At 39.9% G+C, this 24124-nt stretch overlaps 1 protein-coding gene across 2 annotated transcripts in view; it reads left to right on the plus strand.

Annotated features, from left to right (window-relative positions):
- The first annotated feature begins 417 nt into the window (after positions 1-417).
- Positions 418-24124, plus strand: part of map3k22 (mitogen-activated protein kinase kinase kinase 22) — a 53761-nt gene continuing 30054 nt past the window's right edge. The window contains exons 1-4 of one of the 2 annotated variants that reach the window (XM_047349762.1): positions 418-818; positions 15320-15403; positions 15727-15771; positions 23943-24040. In XM_047349762.1, the coding sequence (XP_047205718.1) occupies positions 15385-15403; positions 15727-15771; positions 23943-24040 (162 nt within the window). In that variant the 5' untranslated portion in view covers positions 418-818; positions 15320-15384. Of the gene's footprint in view, positions 819-10674; positions 10907-15319; positions 15404-15726; positions 15772-23942; positions 24041-24124 lie in introns of those variants that run through there. The other variant, XM_047349763.1, reaches the window with a different exon arrangement.

Below are 24124 nucleotides of genomic sequence, written 5' to 3' on the forward strand. Positions count from 1 at the left end.
TGTAGCCACAGCTGCCCTGGAGCACACCTGGAGCAGACTGACAGAAGCAAGGCTGCCATACAATCGGCGCCACCTGGCCCTCTGAATACCCCCAGCAGGCAAGGCGGTAAAAGTATTTTGCCCAAGGACACAACGACTGAGAGGGACGGAGTGGGGGTTTGAACCGGCAACCCACCGGTTACAGGACGGACTCCTACTACTCAGGTGGATTTTTTTATTTAAAAAAAATGTATAGAGTTTAAAAGACTAAAACATCAACGATAATCCTCAGACTAATGAAAACAGACATGCAATGGTTGCAGTAAGTTAAAACGTCCATTGGGGGGCAGCACTAGCACCTGTTTGGCCCCGCTGCCTTGGTAACGCACCACCGGAGAGCGTCACCACTTCCCGGAGCTCACGTTGTTGCTGACATCAGAGAGTCGCAGCTCTGAGAAGAAACTCGCCTCTTGTGGATAGTGTGTTGAGACAAGCCGAGCGCGGGTCGGGAAAACTTTACTCTGCATCCCATCGGGTTCCCGGCGCAGTTTATCCCCCCCCATTTCCTTTGAAGACCGGGGCCGACTCTGGATTTGTGCACCTTTGAGAACAGGAGCTGTTTCAGCCAAAGTGCGGCTGGTTCGCTGTTATATCTGCGTGCAGCTGAGCGCCTAGTGCAGTTTCCGGATTTTATGCTCACTGTTTTTGGGAAGATTCGCTCTGCAATTGTTGGAAATATTCCGTTTTTTATCCTTTTTAAATTATAGCCAAGAACAAAGAAAGTCACCTTCATAAATCCTGCAGCCACATCCATAAAATGGGCACTCTGGGACAACAAGGTGAGGGTTTTGTATTGCTTTGGATTACTTCTTTATTGTTTATTTTCCTTTTTAGGGAATGAAATTCCTCGACACCAAAATAGATGTTAAGGCATTTGTTGATTTGTGATCAGTGTTAGTATATGGATTGCATTGGCAGCAGGATTACAGAGTAGCTCTTCTTGCAACTTGAAGCTATTAGTTGGACAGATTCCAGTTACTTTCAATGCAATTGTTACTGTGCTGAGTTTGAATTGGGGCAAGCCCACAGTTATGCTTTACAGACTAAACAATATTTGTCCTTGTCTATTTCACCCTATTTAGTTTTGTTTGCCGGAAAACGTGCAGACTTTCTTTCAGCACAAATGTCCATCAGTCTTAAATGGCATAATCAGGATGGGTTCGGATCATTTTGAGTTCATTTTTGCTCCCTTTACTTTTTCGTTGTCATCCCCACGAAATCTTGATTCAGGATTCCTACACAGTCTTGGAAAGTCTGGAGAAGCGTTGAAAACCAACTGAAATGTTTTCTGAGTCTGGGCAAGAATGTCGTCCTGCCATCTGTTTCCATCCATCCAGGTCCCGTATTTAAAACCTGAGCAATTTAGAAATATCCGCAATAAGTTCAAACTGAATATTTATATTGATCGAAACGTTTTCCCGCTGATCAGAGATCAGCAGTTCAAATACAAAAAACAAAACAGATTACCAAAATAGTTAAAAACATGAAAACTAAGAACTTTAATAGGGTGTTTAGTTTATCTTACTGAAAAGCAAGAATCTCATCAAAAGGTACATTACAAGTGATGTTTTAATCCCAACTGTCTTCCTGGTCCAATTCAGGCCTTTAAAAGGCAAAAGCTAGGAGATAGTGCTTCAACCTCATGCCTGAGGTTCATTGATCCCAGAGATGATGCTGTACAGTGAAAGAATCAGTCTTATGAGATGTATCTGGAGAATCAAACTGATGGATGAGTTTATCGGCACTTTGACATGCTCTTGTGCTCACAAATAGTCCTAAAGCCATAACTGAACTAATGGAAAAAGCTCTCAGATATGGCTGCTGTGCCTCTGGCAAAATAATCTGCAGAGCTGATAAAGCGACAGGATCTCACTGTAAATCCCAGCAAATACGGGTGTAGGGTGTTAATACGTGTGTTTTGGAGGCTGATGGAGAAAGAGCTCTGGCAGAGAAATTCATAACTGATCTTTATGTTGTATTTGTTAAATTGTTACAAATGTTGATGAGTAATGGAAAGGATTGGTTTGGAATGTGTTTTCTTTGTAGAGCGTTTGAGAGCATGGAAATCTGGCATGCAGATCACATTTTTGATTTCCCACTAGATTCCTTTCAAGAAGAAAAGCTCTCTTTAGTAAAGACTTGGTTCTTGGCTGAGTGGAATAATGGGAGTGAATGTGACCTGGTATCTTATGCTGCGTGGTAATTCGTCGGACGCCCACAAAGCAGACCTGTGGTCAAAGTTTACAGTGAATCATATGGAGGGAATGTTTATGTCCTCATAAAAGCTCACTTAAGTTGTTTCTTAAAGAGTTTAGAGCAGAAAACAAAAAGACAAATGTTTTCTATCCACTTATGAAAAATGCATCTTCTTCTATTATTTTGATTCTTGATTATCAGACCGTAGATACTATAAATCATTAGAAGAAAGAGAAACACCAGAGATGTGTTAGTATACATCGCCTTGCAACGTGTCAAACATTTTCATGTTTTGTTTCATTGCAACCACAAACTTCAATGTATTTTGTTTGGATTTTATGTGACAGACCAACATCAAGTGATGCATAATTGTGAAATGGAGATAAAATGATACAAAATGTCCAGCAAAAAAGTGACCCTCTGCCCAGTCCCAAGCCTCTAGTAGCCTCTAACCATCCATCTTTCCACCAGCCTCCTTTTTTGTGCTGTAGAAAAGCATCCCCACAGTGAGATGCTGCCCCTTTCTTCTCCTTCTACCACGTGTTTGCTGTGTCCTTTACATGACTTGTGAAAAATTGCAAAAATGACTTTTTTGTGGCTTTCTCTTAACAATTGCTTTCCTGGCACTCTTCCATAAAAGTCAGATTTCTGGAGTGCAAGTCTAAGAGTTGCCTTGTCAACAGATTATCCCACCTGAGCTGTAGATCTCTGCAGTTCATCCAGAGTTACCATGGGCTTCTTGGCTGCTTCTCTGATTAATGCTTTTCTTGCCTGGCCTGTCAGTTTAGATGGATGGCCATGTCTTGGTAGGTTTGCAGTACTCTCATACTCCTGGTGCAGTTTGTTGCAATGGATTTTGTTTAGGGGTATAAAAGTAAATGGAGCTGAATACAGAAGTAGACAGTTTTTAAAAATGTTTTTGTTGTAAAACATTTTGAAACAATGTGTCGTTTTCCTTCCCCTTCATGCATAATTTTGTGTGGGTCTATTACGTAAAATCCCAATGAAATAGTGTAGTTATTGCATATAAATAACAGTTTATTTGTGTTCTTGTTAACTAAACTATTTTTGGTGTTATAGAAGCTGGGGCACAATTCTATTCTGAGCTAAGGGATTATGCATAATTGTACCACCTTATTGACCTTTTTCAAAGTGTGCCATACTAGATGATGTGATTACAGTCCTTTTGAGGCGTCATGATGAATACAGAACTGGTTTGGCTGTTGTTCTCTCGGCAATTTTGATCGGACCTCTGGCCTAAACTCTGGTTACCCTGGAGAACTAGATGTCAGTTGAAGCCAAACATCATACCACTGATGTTTTTTGCATCACCAGATGAATGAAACTACCCGATTGGAATGTCAAAGTGTTATTTTGGTCAAAACTGTTGAATAAGCCGAATCTCTGTTTATTTATAGAAAGTAATAGAGAATGGTGAGATGGCACATATAGGATCAGTGAATCAATGAAAACAATATTTGCCAGAATTTTTCAGAGACCCAACGTTCATAACTGTTTTGTACAGATATGTAAATTTTCTGACTTATATTCCCTGTAAATCTTTTTGACATCATCTTACATAATTTGAGTGAAGTCCAAAAGATGCAAATGTAATCAAATTTGAACTGAGCCTACAACAGGGCTGCAAGTTGAAGGGTTTGTGTGCTCTGTAGAGTCAGTCTGGGTCTCCTTTCTTTATCTGTGAAAGGGCAGCGAGGTCCCAGCGAGGTCGGCGCCCCAGAAACTTAGAGGAAGTTGTCTCGATTGAGCTTTGTCTGTGAGGCTTGTCTGGCTGTTAGGACAATGCCATCAGCAGCAAATGGAGCCCTGAGGCTGCAAGGACAGCCGGATAGACTACATAGACTGTGGGTCACACAATAACATGGAGGACAAGCATGTCCTCACAGTCATAAAAAAAACCAGCAATGGGATAGGCATTGCAGTTGTTCAGGAATAGAGCTGATTTTTCAGCTCTGTGGTGCAGGACTAAAATCATCTTTATGGTTACAAAGCTCAAAGTTTTCCTCGCCTCTTCCTGAAGTGCAGCTGTTTTCAAACACTTTGTTTCGTGCAACGGGTTCAAGTCTATGAGCTGTGTCTGTGCTCTGCTTGGTCGCATTTGGGTGGAGAAACACAATGAGTGAATGTGCTTGTAATAGCACATCATCTCAATGGAAAAGACAGCTTACTTTACAGATTGCTCTGATTCCCCAGAGAGTTTCGTGATGAAGGTGAGTTGTGCACGACAGGAGCTGAAGAAATTATACATTTGGTTATTTTTAGATGTTCTTGAGCAGCTGTGATTGTGGTTCACTTTAATTTATCTCTTTCTGGGGCTTTGGAGTCTAATTGGGATCTCTGGTTGTTGTTAAGGTTCCATCTTTGGTATTGAGGTCATTGTAACTCCACTAAATCCAAATTCTCCTAATTTTGTTAGTTCAGAAAAAGACCTGAATAAGTTAATGATAAATTAAATAAGAGAAATGGATAAGAATGAGCATCATTTTCCATTTTGCTCACCAGCAAAACTGTAGATTTCAGTGTTTGTTATCATTTAAGTTGAGCAGAGAATAATGAGCAAAGTGCAAACAAAAGAGTTAGACCGCCTTTTGTCTTTAGAACTGCCTTAATTCTTCCTAGCATAAATTTCTTAAACAGTTTGAAATATTTCTCATTTAACATGACGGCATCTTTTACTCGCTGCAAATTTGTCGGCTGCACATTCAGGATGGGAACTTCGCGCTACACCACCTCCCAAAGGTGCTCTGTTGGATTGTCTAAGAAACCAGTTTAAGATAATTTGAGTTTTTGAATATTGTGCTGCTGGAAGCAGGCATTATAAGATGGGTACACTGTGGTCATAAAGGGATAGACATGGTCAGGGGCTAAAGGGGCCTAAAGAGCGCCAAGAAAATATCCTCCACACATTATACCACGTCCAGCAGCTTAAGCTGTTGTTACAAAGCAGAATGGATCTATGCTTTCTTGAGGTTTGTGGCAACGTTTATCCAATCTGTGATTGTCCAATTTTAGTGTGTTCAGAAAAGATTAGTAGCCTCTCATATCTGTAACACAAATGTTCTTGGTGCTACCCAAATAAAACAGCTTTTCTTATTCTCTGGTTTTGTGTGATTTACCTTCAAGAATTAATCAGCCAATCAGTTACAGAGTACATTTTGAAATCCCCCTGGCTTGTCAGAATTATATTTTACATCATAGATCCAAAGGCTGCATGTAGCATTAGATTTAAAATAAACAGAACAAGATATTTGTCCATTGGGTACTATCAATCTATGTCTAATTTGGTGATAAACCAGCCATATTGTCTGGTCATAACCAAACGCTGTCCAAACTGTCCAACTGAATATCCATTTTTGCCATCTCAAGTATTTGGGTCTAATCGAAAACGTTTTTCTGGTTCCAGCCAAGCAAAGATCAAAAAAAGGGGTTCTTATTGAGCTGGAGATTTAATGGTAGCACCTTCGTAATGCTGCTCCTCTTCCACCATAACCCAAAGGGGTTGGATGGGAAAGGAGGCTGAAGATTTTCAAACCTTCCCTTGAGTTTTCTGATTTCCCTTGATTTATTCCAACACCCCCACCGCCACGCTTAACCATTTATACAAGAATGGAAGGAATCAAAGCTTTAATGTTACGCCAAGTTCTGACTCCACAACATGAATGTCAAGACTCATTGGAGCATGCTGCATTTTCCAATGTGTTTATGTCCAACTTTGGGGAGTTTGAGTGAATTGTAGTCTCAGTTTCTTGTTCTTAGTTGACAGTAGTGCCACCCAGTGTGTTTTTCTGCTGCTGTAACCCATCATCTTCAAGCTTCAACATGTGTTGATAGATGGTATTCCACATACCTTTGTTGTACTGAGAGGTTATTGGAGCTACTGTTCTTTAATTTTATATCAGCAAGTTAATTTTTTTCTGACCTTAGATATTAACAAGGCAGTTTTGTCCACACTAGTGCTGCTCAGTGAGAATTACCTCTTTTTCAGACCTTTTTCTGTAAACTTCACTAAGTATTCATCATGTCTAGATGCCTAAATGTGTAGGGTTGCTGGCATTTTATTTGCTGTTTTCCTATTAGTGTTGGTGTACTTAATACCTACCTAAGTTGTTGATGAGTGTTTAAGTTTCAGTCTGAATAAGCAGCGGACATTACTCAATGGAAAATATATTTATATTAATGTCAGTCAAATCTTTTTCCTCTGACTTCATTTTGAAACACCTCGCTGACATTAGACACAGCTCAGTCTGTGTCTTCTCCAGACAGAACTGATATTACAGAAATGAATTGGCCACTTGGCTTTTGTTTGTTCACCCATTGTAAAAAAAATAAAACAAATCTGATTTTGGGTATCTTAACAGGTTCTGTCAACTGCTTTACATGGATTTTGAGTCCTAGTGTTAGAGCTTTGGGTCCCTGTACAGCAGTAACCTCTGTGGACAATGCAATGGGAGGAAGGGTTTAGACAAGAAATTAAAGCTTACACCACAAACAAAATCAGCTCCTCATAAATGTTTACATATATAAACACTTCATTGGGTTTATTAGTGAGTAAAAGGACATGCTGTACAGGTCCTTCTCAAAATATTAGCATATTGTGATAAAGTTCATTATTTTCCATAATGTCATGATGAAAATTTAGCATTCATATATTTTAGATTCATTGCACACTAACTGAAATATTTCAGGTCTTTTATTGTCTTAATACGGATGATTTTGGCATACAGCTCATGAAAACCCCAAATTCCTATCTCACAAAATTAGCATATCATTAAAAGGGTCTCTAAACGAGCTATGAACCTAATCATCTGAATCAACGAGTTAACTCTAAACACCTGCAAAAGATTCCTGGGGCCTTTAAAAAAGTGGTTCATCACTCAAAACCCCAATCATGGGTAAGACTGCCGACCTGACTGCTGTCCAGAAGGCCACTATTGACACCCTCAAGCAAGAGGGTAAGACACAGAAAGAAATTTCTGTACGAATAGGCTGTTCCCAGAGTGCTGTATCAAGACACCTCAGTGTCCTTCTGTGGGAAGGAAAAATTGTGGCAGAAAACGCTGCACAACGAGAAGAGGTGACCGGACCCTGAGGAAGATTGTGTAGAAGGGCCGATTCCAGACCTTGGGGGACCTGCGGAAGCAGTGGACTGAGTGTGGAGTAGAAACATCCAGAGCCACCGTGCACAGGCGTGTGCAGGAAATGGGCTACAGGTGCCGCATTCCCCAGACCTGGGCTACAGAGAAGCAGCACTGGACTGTTGCTCAGTGGTCCAAAGTACTTTTTTCGGATGAAAGCAAATTCTGCATGTCATTCAGAAATGAAGGTGCCAGAGTCTGGAGGAAGACTGGGGAGAAGGAAATGCCAAAATGCCAGAAGTCCAGTGTCAAGTACCCACAGTCAGTGATGGTCCGGGGTGCCGTGTCAACTGCTGGTGTTGGTCCACTGTGTTTTATCAAGGGCAGGGTCAATGCAGCTAGCTATAAGGAGATTTTGGAGCTCTTCATGCTTCCATCTGCTGAAAAGCTTTATGGAGATGAAGATTTCATTTTTCAGCACGACCTGGCACCTGCTCACAGTGCCAAAACCACTGGTAAATGGTTTACTGACCATGGTATCACTGTGCTCAATTGGCCTGCCAACTCTCCTGACCTGAACCCCATAGAGAATCTGTGGGATATTGTGAAGAGAACGTTGAGAGACTCAAGACCCAACACTCTGGATGAGCTAAAGGCCGCTATCGAAGCATCCTGGGCCTCCATAAGACCTCAGCAGTGCCACAGGCTGATTGCCTCCATGCCATGCCGCATTGAAGCAGTCATTTCTGCCAAAGGATTCCCGACCAAGTATTGAGTGCATAACTGTACATGATTATTTGAAGGTTGACGTTTTTTGTATTAAAAACACTTTTCTTTTATTGGTCGGATGAAATATGCTAATTTTGTGAGATAGGAATTTTGGGTTTTCATGTGCTGTATGCCAAAATCATCCGTATTAAGACAATAAAAGACCTGAAATATTTCAGTTAGTGTGCAATGAATCTAAAATATATGAATGTTAAATTTTCATCATGACATTATGGAAAATAATGAACTTTATCACAATATGCTAATATTTTGAGAAGGACTTGTATTGTCTGGCTTCCCAGAATCAGCTAGCATAAACCTTCTGACTCATGTGGGAAGCCACACTGCATTAATGGCCTGTGTTCAGGATGCAGAACACCCCCACCGCTGACCTTATTGAAAAGAGTAAGTCACTTAAATAGCCTGGCTTACTAATCACCCTTCACTTCCTATGTTGTATCTCCTGGATAAGCATGTAGCGACAGTGGGCAGCCGCTTGCATCGACTTTGCAACAATCCCACATACTGAGCATGCATGTAGCGACAGTGGAGAGGAAAAACTCCCTTTTAACAGGAAGAAACCTCCAGCGGAACCAGGCTCAGTGTGAGCGGCCATCTGCCACGACCGACTGGGGGTTTGAGAGAACAGAGCAGAGACAGAAAAAGAACACAGAAGCACTGATCCAGTAGTACTTTATCTATAGGAAAGAAATTGAAACATTAATTTGTATTGCTCCTTCAGTGGCTTCATCTAGGAGAAAAAGACAGCTAAGCAGATGAAGCCAGTTTTCAAGTCTAGAGTATGAAAGAGAGCACATACAGTTAGTCACAGTAGACAATCAGTGAGATGTCAAGCAACAGTCGCAGTAAAGTCTCATCCAATAGTTACATCTAGGGGACAGACAGGGTAAGAACTGAAAGACGTGGTAAAGTGTATCATCCGATAAAGGTTAGCATTAAGGTGTTGGCAGCAGCAGCTCAGCCGATGTCCACCTCCAGTAAGGTGCAACAGCTAAACACAGAGTCAGGCCAGGTGTAGCTTTCAGGAAGAGAAAATGCAGAGAGAACATAAAGGTGAAAACTTAAAAAAAAAAAAACATAAAATAAAGCAAAGTTGGAGAGTAGTATGAGAATGTAGAAGAGAGAGTCAACGTGGTCATTATGTCCTCCAGGAACCTAAGCCAATAGCAGCATAACTACAGAGATAGCTCAGGATAACCTAAGCCACTCTAACCATAAACTTTATTAAAAAGGAAAGTTTTAAGCCTAGCCTTAAAAGTAGACAGGGTGTCTGCCTCACGGACTGAAACTGGGAGCTGGTTCCACAGGAGAGGAGCCTGATAACTAAAGGATCTGCTTCCCATTCTACTTCTAGAGACTCTAGGAACCACCAGTAAACCTGCAGTCTGAGAACGAAGTGCTCTGTTAGGAACATATGGAACCATCAGATCTCTGATGTTTGATGGAGCTAGATCATTAAGGGCTTTATATGTGAGGAGGAGAATTTTAAATTCTATTCTGGATTTAACAGGGAGCCAATGAAGGGAAGCTAAAATAGGAGAAATATGATCTCTCTTTTTAATTTTCATCAAAACTCTATTTGCAGCATTTTAATTTGAAGGCTTTTAACTGCATTTTGTGGACATCCTGATAGTAAAGAATTACAATAGTCCAGCCTTAAAGTAATGTGGACTAGTTTGTCAGTGTCACAATGGGAAAGAACTGTAGAACTACTTCTGGCTTCTTATTGAAAAGACTTTAAACCCTAGTAAATCTATGACAAAACTTGATGTTTTTTGAATGTCTTTCCTTTACCAGCACTTACCAGTTTTCATGATTCTCTGTGGATCATCTGGTTTGGCCATTGCTGGGTAGTGGAAGCCCTAAGAGCCCCATGGTGTTCGGATGCTTGACCTCAGAAATGTTGATTACTCTGGGACTCCACAACAGTGATGTCAGATATGAGGCCATACTGCTCAGGCGGCTGGAGAGCAGGCTAAAGAAAGAGGGGGGGGGGGGGGGTTCCCTTGGAGACCAAGGCCAGTGTTACAGTGTTTGCTTGGTTGGAGGGTGATGTAAGAGAGCTGAAAGAGCTTAGTGTGTGCTCACAAGCATATACATGCTTACCCGCATACTCCTGGCTGCAATCTTTGCAACAAAAATAAAACTGGAGTGTGGAGATTCCAGAGTTTGGCTCCACTTTTTCTGTCTGGTTCAGAAATCCCATGCAATGCTGTCTTGTTTTTTTTTTTTTTTTCTTATTAACTTTGGATTGGTGTTTCATGCTACGACAAAAGGGAGAAACCTTATCCCATTGCCTGATTTTTTTTTTCCCATGTGAAATGTGTCAGTGTTTGAAATACTTCTGAAAGTGTTTATCTTTTGGTGGCTTGTTTCTCGGTAGCGCAGGGTGGGAGGGCACTATTTAGTATTTGATCTTCAACAAGCGGGGCTGACACATTGCCCACTTGTGTAGAGAACTGGGCTGGCGATCAGTGGGCACCTCCAGCTCGGCATCATGCTGTACAGAGGGCCGAAGCAGATGGACCATCTGGTGACTGGCAGCTGAAGGACAGAGGCCTGTGTGTGTGTGTGTGTTTGTGTGTGTGTGGATGGCATCGGCAGACTGAGCGGTATGGTGTTGGAAGACCACCTGTCATGTTCTTCATCTCTTTCATGCGTTGTCAGCAGCAGATATTTGCTATGAAGATGTCGGATTCCCTTTTCTATTCGCATTGTAGAACTTTTCGTCAGATGATGTGTTACTTTTCTTTATTGTCTTCACATTTACTCCTGAATACATTTTGGTGAGTCAAGTCTGCTCATGCTGTCTGTTTTTAGCTTTCAATCCATTTAGCCCTTCTGTTAATTGCTCGTGTGCCCTATTGCTATTGCTGTTGTGAAAAGTTTTCTTGCTGACCCAAGAAGAGAATGTTCTTATGCCTCCACTGACACCAGGGCCATTTTTCTGTCCTGAATGTTAGAGATAAACTCATGCAACAGTGACACTGGACAAAGCCAACCGATTTTGAGAAACTGAATCTGCCTGTACAAATTTAAGAACCACCCCTCCTTTGGTCACATTTCACAGATATTTCATCTGAATCAAATTTTGGATCAGCTTTACTTTTTTTGCTGCGAACCAACAGCAAAACCAATGCGAAGCTTTTATATGAAATATTTTTTTGAAAAACCAAACAAATGAGCTAAAAATAAAATGCGCCATAAAAAAAAAAAAAGAAGGTAATAAAAAAAAAATGTAGCCCTTTTTTTCAGTTTTCTGTATTTTACAAAAATGTAGTAGCCTTCTTTTGATTTTATTGTTGTGGTTTGTTAAAGAATAGTTCAACAACTTTATGGTTTACTCCCCAAGGCTCTTCTCCTAAGTAAAATATTGATTCTCATGTTGTCTGTAAAACTCTTATTAGTGTCTGAGTGACAGAGAAAAAATAAATTCATTACAATGTTTGAGCAGCTCTGGGTCAGTTCACCCCTTCTCCACTTTGTAGACCAATTTTCTACACACAAATTGCTCTTTTTTGTTCCCTTAAATAAGCTCTTTAATACCCATGCACTTAAACCATATCAGTCTATTTCTCTTTCTTGTGAAGTATTTTCATGAATCATGGAGATTACCTGTAATAAAAATGTTTAAGTCTTACATATAATTCAATTTAATTTTATATTCTGATTTTAAAACTTTGTATTACACACTGTTTATATTTATTTTGGTTCTGATCCCCGTTGGAGCTGGTTGAGTGACATGAAGTTTATGCCCCCCCATGAAAACCAATATATCTAAGTAACCTCCTCCTGGTAGATTTTGTTTATTGGAGTCCTAAAACCACATATATTTAAATTTACGCATGTGTGGCATGGTTCTTAAAAACCTTTGTGCCTCAGGAAGCTTGATGCAAAATGACCAAAACTGCATAAGTATGGCAAAGAGGTGAATTGTATGCTTTCATTGTGTTCACTGAAACGATTGCTTTATACACCGGTAGGCAGAAAACAAGCCTGGTTTGCCGCTACATATTTTTACTTTAAACAAGGCAAGAGTAATTCAATGTTGAAATGATTTGCATCACTAGGAAGAGTATAACAATATCATTTGAGTGATACCCGCCTCATCTACTTGTATGCAGTACAAAACATGATGGCATCACAAATTCATGAGACCTGCTGTGACTTATAAAAATGTGAAACTAAAGCTACACTCTACCCCCTGCTACAAAAATGAAAAGTGGTCAATTTTTGGATAAAAAAAAATTAGCAATAGATTAGCAAGAGATATTTTTTAGCCCCCAAAATACACGGCCGGTTATTTAGATGAAAGTATATGAAGTTTTCAAAACGTTCAACACTTTAGAATCAGATTATACCGTTCCTACAGTTTGTAGTCCTTCTAAGAAGATGCCAGAGAATCTGGAGGAGTGGCCAGAAAATTGTTTAACTGTATGGAATAACAGAAAGCTCCCCTCCCCCACCTGTTGCTATTGGGTTTCAGCTAACTGAAATAAGAATAGTACACTCTTCCAGTGCTTGAATGAAAGACAAATGCAGCTGTTTTGAAAATGGTTCGGGCCTTGAACAGTCCTGATGGAAAAAACATATGAACAGTCACATTTAGGAGAGTGATCTTCATTGCTTATGTGCAGATTTCCAAATCCTTTCATTTCACTCTCTGCTTTAGCAGGAACAGGAACGGTACAGCAGATGATCATGATGTCACACTAGAATCTTTACACATTAGATGAAGCAAAGTTACCTAAAACTAGGCTAAAAAGTGCTGCAGTATTTTTCAAGTTTAATAGAACAAAAAAATTGTGTTATTTGGAGTCAAAAGACGAAGATGAGTCTGTAGATTAGCTTTCCAACGTTTTATTTTGAGTTATTTTCATCTACATGTTTTACACAAATGTGTGTCGTTTTTAAAAGTGTACAATTGTTTAGCTGACTAAAACCATAGGAATAGATATTAAATATATCCAATATATTCAATATTTAGTAACAACTTTCATATTTTAGTCAAATGCCAAACTAAAGGAGCTAGACTACTTCTAATCATTTTGAATGAGGCTGAATATAAATGTGTTCAAGGCATGTGTCTGTATGAGACTCTTTGACATGGTAACCTTGAGTAAACACACAACGACTCACAGTTTCAATTTATTTATATACAAATTTAAAACAAGAATGTATAATGAGTTCCAATTTTTACTGTTTACAATTACTGCTGGGAAAATAAACAAAATAATTGGTTGCTGAATGTTTATCAATGTTATCGAGCATTTATTTTAAATGCTTAATTCGTAACATAACATTTATCTATTAAAGCAATCCAGATCAAAAACTGTCTCATCTTGGTAGTAAATCCCGAGTGAAAATGTTAATTGTGTAGAGTATTATTATTATATTTCCAGCATTGTGCTCTTTTTTATAGAGTAACCCCAGTTTAACAAGCTGATATTAGCTGATGAATTAGTCAGGCTGTCTGCTCAGGGAGAGAGCCTGCAGTTTGCTCTTAACAGACATATCACTCGTAGCGACTCTGCCTTTAAATTGGACTGGATCTAATTGTGCGTTGAAGTGTTGAGCTAAAGGTTCATCCTCAAACATTTTTGCATCAACATAACTGAGGTATTTCACCAAAGTGGCCCTGACACTGTGATTGAAACAACAGAAAAAAGTAGCTGTTATCCTGGGTGTTTAAACACAGGATAACAGTGGATGAGAGAAAAGCTGATCAGGATTGTGAAGCATTCATAAATAATATTTAATGTGTGGTTAAATTGTCTCCATGCATTACCATCCTTCATAAACACACAATAAAACAAGGGGAGAATCAGATATTTGTGCACACAGACAATGACTTTAACTTCGGTTCCACTTTGCTCTAGATGAAGACAAAGAAATATATAAAAAGGGAAAAATAACAAAAAAGTTTTTTGTAATTATGTTATATGTTATATACACTATTTTTTCAGAAGGTCGTGGTTGGGTTGGTGCGAACATGCAGGGTATCGATCTGATCATTGACTGTCAAGTGTTCGTCAGAGAGATAGCCTGGGGGAGCAAAATGTCTCTGTGGTGGCTGGTTTTTACAAATAGTGTCTGGAGCACCACCCTGAAGGTAAAAGTTTAAACAGTTTTGCGTCCAGAATGTGTGGGGTCAGCAGAGATGTTAGCCGCCCTTTTTCTGATCATAGACCTGTACATGTCCTGGATGGAGGGAAGGTCAGCCCCGATGATGCACTCTGCAGAACTAATTGTTCGTTGTAGTTTGTTCGTTGGTGTTTATAATGATGCAATGACACAGCACTGACCTGGCTCTTGGGTGGTGGAAAAACAAGCCAGTTCTTTTACAGAACCACCAGCCTTGATGCTAGAACCAGAACTGGAACCTGTTTAGTGAAAAACCCCTATCAGAGTATTCTGTTTTATCAGCCAGCTTATTTAGGTCTAGGATGAAGGGATTGTCTAAATACATGTTGGTTTCATCTGTAGAACCTGTGGTATTTTTCATTGTAAAAATAGTTCCACCCTAGGCAGTTTGTGGTGGCTGATATTGACTTTCACCTTGAGAATTTAATTTTCCGTAAATTAAAAATACATTTAGATCAGGTCTAAGCTTATAGATTGCTTCATTTGCTTTACCGAAGCACACAAAAAGCTTTGTGTGGGCCAGCGATTGATACTGTAATGAATAACATATAAACTCATAAACACAGCACTGCACTCTAGTGCAGCTGTTTTGTTTTTTAAAGTTCCTGTTCCCCTTTTCTGTTACTGCACTCACTCAAAACGCAGACAAATGTTTAACACACAATTTGCTGCAACATGGGATCGCATCAGCATGCGGCTCCATCACTAAACGAGAGTTATTCCCTCAATGAGGCTCTCTTGCAGTTTTGATGGAGGCAATAAAGATACGCATGCTACCAGCCAGCATCAGATGCACGTCTTGGCCGCTGTGTTGTTATTTTTCACAAAAGGATATGCCGATCTCAGGAGAACAGGTTAAAGAAAAGATTAAATAAATAACACAAGCTTGGAGAGCGATTTAGGAAATAAAACCTTTGTGTCCGTACCACCACCTGCATCCTGTTTAGCCATTGGTTTTGTGTAATCACAGAAATATAATGCAGTGAGCTTAAAGAGAAATGGCACAGTGCATTGATGTTGAAAATGTGTTTTTTTGTTTTTGTTTTTGCTCTCAGGGTGAAGTCTTCGTTTTCAGAGAGAAGTTGAGCTCTGTGCTCAAGTTCAACTGGGCCACTTCCTGATGATGACAGTAAACATGGGTGAGTTGCTTTTGAAAGCAGGTTGCTGGATGTGTGTTCATTTAGAAACTTCTACTTTTGCGCAGAAAACACACCCATCTCTTACGCTTCCTCTGGCAGTAACAGTGCAAATAAGAGCGATACAAAAATAGATTAAGAATTTTGTTTATTATTTGAAAATGTGAGTTTTATACTAGTACGTCCAACAGCTGTGAAGATTAATGAACTTTACAGGAAAGCATTTGACAGTTTCTTATTTAATGAATGAATGAATATAATCAGTCGTTAAACTAATTGCTTTGGAGCTGTTTATTGTGATCCTAAACCAGTGTTTTTTTCAACAGATGACGGTCTCCAGAATGGACCTGGACAGTACAGGAACACACAAGGTGAACTTTAAGAAATGAAGCAGTATTGATTAAATTAAAAGAAGTGGCCAATGTGTTTATTGCAAGGAAGGGTTAGGACTATTAACATAACACAATTCATACATAGGATAAAGGAGAAATGTGAAAATAAAAACCTTGTTAAGCATTGCATGCAAAGAAACAAATGTTAAAATGCAATTTATTCTCTTGCTTTAATCACCTATCAACGATCAGGGAAACGGTTATCAGTGAGACTCTTTGATCGAAAGCTGCAGTAAACATAATGCTTTCAGTTCTGATTTAAAGGAGCCAACACTTTTTGCACAGCTAAAGTTTTCAGGGAGTTTGTTTCTGAGATGAGGGGCATGAAAACTAAATGCTGTCTCCCCTTGTTTAGTTCTGATCCTGGTAACACTGAATTAGCCTGTTTCTGACCAGAGGGTTCACGTTTGAAGAATTATATTTCGACCCAAGACCATTCAGTACTTTATACTACAAATTTAAATACTAAATACAGTTAAAGTTGTCATTTGGTGCTACCTTTGTTTAGCTGAGCTTAATTTATCCTAATTTGGCTAAGTTTAAATTAGCTTAGTAAAGCTTATAACTATGCCTATTTTAGCTTAGTTTATCTTAGTTCAGGTCATGGTTCGTTCTCTTTGTGTTCGTAAGTTAGATATTTTCAATTCCTGGTTGTAAAAATCAACAAGAACGCCCCCTGAAGTTGGAATTCTGGCTTGAAAATTTTGAGCTTGCCAAGTACTGCTTGTATCCAGTATATATAAATATAGTAAATGTTGCCACTATGAGCTACTTATTTGCCCTTCTGATGCATTCTAATCTCATTAAACCAGTGGCATATACAGTGCTGCAAAATATCTGTATATCTTAGCTTAGATTAGTTTAGCATACCTCACTTTTTCTTTGTTTATCTTTGCTTAGCTAGACTTAGTTCAGCGTAGCTTAGCTTAGTTAATCTCATTTTGGCTTAATTTAGCTTAGTTTATCTTCACTTAGCTTAGTTTAGATTAGGTTAGTTTACCCTATCTCAGCTTATCCTATCTTGGCTTACATTGGGATGCCAGTGAAGACGCCAAATGAAATTTAATTGTGTTCCAGTTTGAAGTGGAACAGAAATTTTAAATTGTTCAGGCCATATACTACTACCAACAGTAGTATCAGTTGCCCCTTTTCCTGTAGTTCCTAATTATAGTTGTAGGTATTTATTGAATACAATTATTTGCACTCTGTAGGAATGTCTTCAATGTCTAGTGAACAGCGTAAGAAAGAGAAAAGTGAAAGGGAAACTGCAATGACACATTGTTGCTGATCTTTGAGAGTCATTGCCTGATGCTAAAAGCCCAAAGACAAATAAGATATTTTTTAATGTCAGTTCACTCTGGGAAAACAACCTTTTCTTTTTTATTAATATATTGTTGCACTACGCATTAAAGAAAGGAACAAAAATAAAAATACAAAAAATTACTAAGATTGATTATATAAAGGCATTATATAACAACATGGTGCACCTTGCCATTGAAAGGAATTACTTCCAGTATCAGGTGCTTGTTGAAACTTAGATAAAGAAGCCAAGGAGGTTAAGCAGGAGCTTTTAAGCATTAACTGTATGCACAATATTTAATTATCGACATTTAAAACATTGTCATGCAATATGTAGATCTGAAAAACCTTAGTTATTAAGCAAAAACTAGACTTTTGGAAAACAAACCTTATGCAAACATTGCTTGTGCAGCTAGTGTTATTTGCCTACAATACCAAGCATTACATCAGAGTTATCACCCTTAGTGAATGATTAACCCTAAACATTTAAGCATTACATCCATTACGCCTTAAATTGACTGTGTTTTATTTATCGGTAACTTCAGCAGAGATTTGTGTTTACAGTGGGCCTTGCTTATGATAGCTGGCGTGTGTGCATTTGAGCGTGTGTTGTGCATCAGAGATTGGACCTGGCTGCTGCTGGGGAGTGAGGACACATTTCGGCTCCGGATGCCCTTGCCATGATGTGTTTGTCAGCTCAAGGAAATCCCCTCAATGTATTTTCAGGCAGCTCAGCTTGCCTCACTCTTCACTAACTTACTGGTCTGGACAGAGTACAGACGTGCAAGGAACAATACTGGTCTCCTAAAGCAGGGGCTATTCTCCAGCCAGACCCGAGGCAAAAATGTGTGCCTGCATTTTCGGTTAGCTTGAGCTGCAGTTGCAAGCTAACATCTCATTTTATATTCATTGTCTTGGACAGTAGTTCCATCCACTTTCAATGTTTCCAGCTTAACCCTGAGAAAAAAAAGAAGATGCAGAACGATGATGCAAAGTCCTGAAATCAGTCTCCATTGTGCAACATTGCTCACTCTCCTCGGCTTCCTGGAATTCCCCCTGTTCTTTTGTGGGTCACATTTCACCCAAGACAGAAGGAGGAGCTCAGGAAGCAAACTCCAGGTGTCCTGAACTGTCAAGCATATCAGATCCAAATCCTTGGTCACACTCACGTGGCTTCCTTGGAGTTTCTACAGCTAGTTTCCGAGTCAGTGACACTGTTGCTGTGTGAGTTAGTGGCTTCCCACAGGGCTGGTGGTTAGCCTTGGCTAGCCGCTGCTTGGCGAGTGGCCGTGAATCAGGCCCGAGTGAGGTAATACTCTCACTTATAGGCCGGCTCTGTGCACCACCACTTATTTCTCACAAGCCGACTGCCCCCTGCACCCAACGCAGCCTCCTGCTCTCCCCATGCTGCTATTATCCGTAAGCAACAAACCATGCCTCATCCACAGAAACACACATTAATATACACTTGCAGGACTGTGTTTGTTTTGTATCCTTGACTGCGAGCTCTGAGCCTGTGCAGGCCCAACAAATCACTAGAGAGAGGCAGTGATAGTTAAGCAGCATAAAAAAAAATTTCGTTGATTTATTGAATGTTTATTAAATGAATGCATACAAAAAGACCAATATTTATACAATATATGGATAAATGATGAAGAAATTGGTTGTAACACCATTATAATGAAAAAAGCATTTGTTAAAAAGTGGAAAAAAAGCACATTTACAAATAATCTAAAAAGTGTGTTGTGCATGTCTGTTCAGCATCCTAAGTCAGTCTTTGTGCTACCTATTGCTGCAGTTACAGCTGCAGATCATCTGGGGAATGTCTTTTGCAGGCTCTAACAGCTTTTCTTCCAAGATTGCCTCATATTTAACTGCTTTCATCTTCCCATATGCTGTGACCGGCTTCCCTCTCCCTGCTGAAGAAAAGCATCCCCACGACATGATGCTGCCTCCACCATCTATCACCATGAGGGTTGCGGTTGCAATTTAGTCATATTCCTAAGTTTCACATGATGAATTGAACAGTACTCTTTGAGATGTTCTAAGTTGCTTTACAGTCTCATCCTTCTTTAACCATCTCAACAGCTTTATTCTTTTCCTGTCTGCTGGGTTCCTTGCTCTTCTTGATGCTGATGTTCTCTATCAAACCGATGAGGCCTTCAAAGAATTTAGATGTTAAATTATACACAAATGGACTCCATTTACCTATTAGGTGATCTCTGAAGGCAGTTAGTTGCAGTAGATTTTATTTAGGGATATCAGATTAAAAAGGAGCTAAATGCGTGTGTATCTCATAAATACATGGATGCTTTTGCTTCTATCATGACAAAATTTTAAAAACCTTAAGTGGTGTGAACACTTTTACAAGTGACTGTCTAAGCAGAGAGATTTGTGTAGTGATAGTTTAGGGTTGTCTTTTATTGCTGTGCGGTTTATTTCTTTACTGAAATAAGCCATTCATTGTAGAGAAAGATTGCACCCAAAATAACTGATGTACAATTAGAGTCGCAATGGAAAAAAAGCCAGTTTTTCCTGGAGTCAATCAGAAATCCATGAATTTCCTGCTGTGGAGTAATAAACCAGGTTTGTCCACTCACATTCAGAACACACAGTGATTCAGTTCCTTCCTGTTCGGAGAGGACAGGCTGGGCCGAGCTGTTAGTCCTCCACCTCTGCTGACATCGTGGATTATAACCTGCCCTGCCTCCTGTGTTCCTGATAGCATTGAGGTTTCAGCGCGTAGCGTTGCACAGTTTTGCAAGTAGGAGTATGGGGCTTATTAACACGTGTAAGTGTTATTTCCTTCCTTTCTTGTTGCCCTGTCTGTTAAACAGACTCGGATAGGAAGACATAGAATGTGAAATGTCTGTCTCACAGTTGGAGTTGTTTACACAAATAAACACTTAGGGTCGTAGGAGTAAAGTTGTCTGCTACAGGAAAAACACATAAACCTGGGCATATTTTCTGCACAACAGGAAACGCATCTTGTTCCATACTGTTATTTTTAGTGCCCTGACTTAATGAATCCACAACTGTTTGACTGGGTAATTATACAGTATTTTTCCGGACTTATCGCCATTTGCTCTAAGAATACCAGTCCACCCCTTGCACTGTTTCCACTATTTGCACTGAAGCTGAGATATGGTGGGTGTAACATTTCTTATCGCTCTGCATTATTTAGTTTGTCTATAAGTGAAGGAAGTGTGCTGTTAAGCAGAGAGCTGTGGGTCATTCTTTACCTCACTCCAGCTGCTATAAGGGGATTGGGATAAAAAAGAAATAAATAATGCAATACCAGATTGACTGAAGTACTGCTGACTTTTGACTGATAACCAACACAGCACAAATTCAGTGAGGTAGATCCATATTTCGCTTGTAAGACTTAACCCAGTAGGTCTGCTAGACCGATTGTGGACAGTTTGAGTTTCACTGTTTGACTTGAAAACCGAGAAATCGTTATATGTGGTGGGAACAATCGACTTCACAGTAACTCTGTAAAGAGATTGTCTTTTACTTTTACTTTAAAGTTAAAAGTAAAAAAAGAGCTGAAAAAGATAAACGAATTAGTGAAGTACTTAAAGAAAACATGAATCCAGGACTAGAATTGTGAATTTGTCTACATTATCTTGGTTTTTACACTTTTCCTAAACTGAGGACTGGGTAAAATAATTTGGACTGCAACTGTTGCTTTATGTTAAAGTTACACAGGAAGTATTTTAACTTTTAAGCCTGGCTCCAAACAGTATAGTGTGTCCAGTTTACAACGGGTATCCGACATAGCTTTTTGGTATGTAAAATTTGCGGACCAACACCATCTAGGCTGGGGTTTCTCAAGCCTGGCGCTCAGGGCCCCTCTCCTGGGTGTTTTAAGTATTTCCCTGCAGCCACACATCTGACTTAAATAAATAACTGATTACCAAGGTTCTGCAGAATTTGAGGGCAAGCTGAGGAATTAATGCAATCATTTTAATCAGATGTGCTGGAGCAGAGACGCATCTAAAACATAAGGGGCCGTGGGCTCCTGAGGACCAGGGTTAGGAAACACTGATCTAGGCAACTTTTAATTGCTTTGCAGCTTTGCTTTATTTACAGAAACAGGTACAAAGTCCTCTGCATTTATAGCCAGGGAAAGCTGTGTAAAAATAATTCAGATAATTTCATCTGTTTTTGCAGCAACTCTGGAAAAAGCTTTAATCTGAGCTGAATTAATCAATGGGAAAACATCCTGCCATGAGATTTATATATCTTTATACATTCAATCATGTGTACAATTATTTGCACCACTTTTTCGGGTACTTTTTAGATTCCCCGTTTCTTACAAATGGAGAACTAGCAAAGTTTGAGCTTACTGAGATAAATATCTTTGATTATTTCTCTTTATACTGGGGGCTGAAATAGCCTGAGGAGAAGGTTAATTTTGTGCCATGTGAACCATTTATGTGTTGATTTGGACATGTTTTTTTAGATAATTATCATCCTGACCCAGTAGTGACCCCTTTTCATTTTCTTAGTGAAGTCCACCAGAATAAAATCTCCTTGTAACATAAAGAGTTCTTGATGACATTCACTCTAACAAGGTTCACCAGGAGCTTTGGAGAAGAGATAGGCCCACAGTATCATCAGCATTCATTTGGTCACATGGGTAATCAGCAGTCATCCCTATATATGGTAGGAACCATTCTTTGTGAGGTTAGGTGTTCCACCCGCAAGGGGGGGAAACAGTTTTTGACCGCTGAAGCAACAAGGTGCCATACAGGTGTGGATGTTTGCTCTGTGTTGGAATTAAGTTGGATTCTGGATGAACTTTGCTGAGAAACAAGAGCAATAAATGGATGAATTGTTCAACTGGCAATGGCGAGTCAGATTTTAATTCATCAGTCAAGGTAACAATCAACATCTATTCTACTACTAGCGGTGCAGCACCTCAGGGACCTAAATTGTCGGCTTGGCTACTACACTTGTGGTTGTTAGTGTAGGACAGAAGATCCTTGTCCTAGCGTGTGTCCCATTGCTGGAGTTCTTTGACTGTGAGCTTTGGAGAATGTGTGTTGAAGGCATGCATGGTGACAAGATAAACTTAGTCCCTTATCCAACATTTATCCCAGTTTGAGTTTCTTGAAACACTTTTATATATTGCTACTGTAGATAACGACTGGTTTAAGCGAGTAGATTTTTTTTGTACACACATTTGTCTTATTTAAATGCCATGCTATCTTGTCTTTCCCGTTTTGATTGTTTCATAGAATTTGGCCTTTGTCCTTCATCATATTTATACTCCAACAAAAGAAGAAGTTATGATTACTTATTGACTCTGATCTGGTCCAGGAAGGAAACCTAGACACATCCCCTTGCTCACTCACACAGCATAGCTTATTTTGGGGAATTTTAAAGTATTCCAGGCCAGAAAAGATATACATAGTTCCTACAACATGTTCTGAGTGTACCCCGGTGTCTCCTACCAAAGAGGGATGTGCCCTGATAACCTCCAAAGGTAGGTGCATGAACAACCTCACCTGACTCCTTTGTTGTACAGGAACAGCAGCTCTACTCGGAGATGCCCCGTATGTCTCTGTCTATAAGGCTGAACCCACTCACAGTACAGAGGAAGCTAATTTTAGTTGCTTGTAATTGGGATCTCTCCTGTTGTGATCTCTACCTGAGAGTGAGAGTCTCACTTATAGGCTCAGCTCTTTTCTTTACCACAACAAACTTGATCAGCGCCTTCATTTCTGCAGACGAGGAACCAATCCCCTGTCCATCTTTAGCTCCATCCTACTGTCACTCCTGAACAAGATACCACAACTCCCTTAAGTGTAAAGCTCAGGGTGTGATTTCATCAGAAACATTCACTTGTATTCAGTCATACCTGGCTGCTTCTAGTCCCTCTGTGTTGTTATGTGAGAAAGTGTCATTGATGCCTCTGCAACATCATCCTAATGAAAGGGTGTCCCGTGACCTTGGGGTGAACCTAGTGAACTGAACTTCTGCCCCCGAACAGCCGGCTGCAAAGATGAAGCGAGATCAAATTGCATCTCAGCCCCCATCTGCTGCCTGAGTTAGCCGTTCTGCAGACATCCGCAGTGGTCTTCCACACAGACACACTCTTAAAGAGGTTTTCTTCATCTGAAAGAATGCAGTCTGTCCTGCAGGTGCTGTTTGTTCTGCATACACCTCGCCTGTTTTCTGCACCAGAAAAATAGGGTGTGTATTTTGTCATTGCTCATTCATCCAACAGGCAGGCTTGAGTGGAGGTCAACCACCTCTTTATATCATAGGCAGGGCTCGGATAATCGCTTCCATTAACCTCTCTTGTTATGGTAATGTCTGACATGGTCATCTGCATGATTGCTTCCTTTACATGTGAGAGTGTGTGTGTTTAAATGGCAGAAGACAGAGATTTTGTTCCATTTAACTTTTATATTAAGTGTGAGTTGTGCTTTTCATTCTTAATTTTGCAGCCATTCAGAATTTTCCTGACAAATGTCGCTGTTATTCAGAAAGGAAAAGCTCAGAACCTCACAGCCTTGTGCAACAGGAGCTCATGAAATACATATATGTAGTAGTCATCAGAGATAAAGATCCCTTTGTGTGAGTGTGAGACATTGAGAGACACATATGACTTCAAAAAATCTAAATGAGTGAGCAACCACTGGAATTTTCCCACAAGTGGAAACTTGGCACCTGGTGTAAGAACAGGAAGTAGCAGGCCAGGTGTTGTCTGATGACCCGGTCTGAGCCAACACAAACTGCAGCTCAAACTGCATGATAATAATCGAACCAAACTCAAACACAGCCATAAATGTCAAACAAATGAAACCTGAAGTTGCCTCTGTTTCTTCTGGCTGCAGACGACGAGGAGGCACTCAACTCCATTATGAAGGACCTGGCCGCTTTGGGCCGCTACTCCAGCCACAAGCACAAGAACAGAACCTTACTCTACAAACAGGTACACATCACATCTAAATGCACTCAGATCTCATCTGCTACTGCGGCTAAAATATCACTACTGGCATGAATCACCCAGAACCTC

The sequence above is a fragment of the Girardinichthys multiradiatus genome, chromosome 21 (assembly GCF_021462225.1).
Source record: "Girardinichthys multiradiatus isolate DD_20200921_A chromosome 21, DD_fGirMul_XY1, whole genome shotgun sequence".
NCBI lineage: Eukaryota > Metazoa > Chordata > Actinopteri > Cyprinodontiformes > Goodeidae > Girardinichthys > Girardinichthys multiradiatus.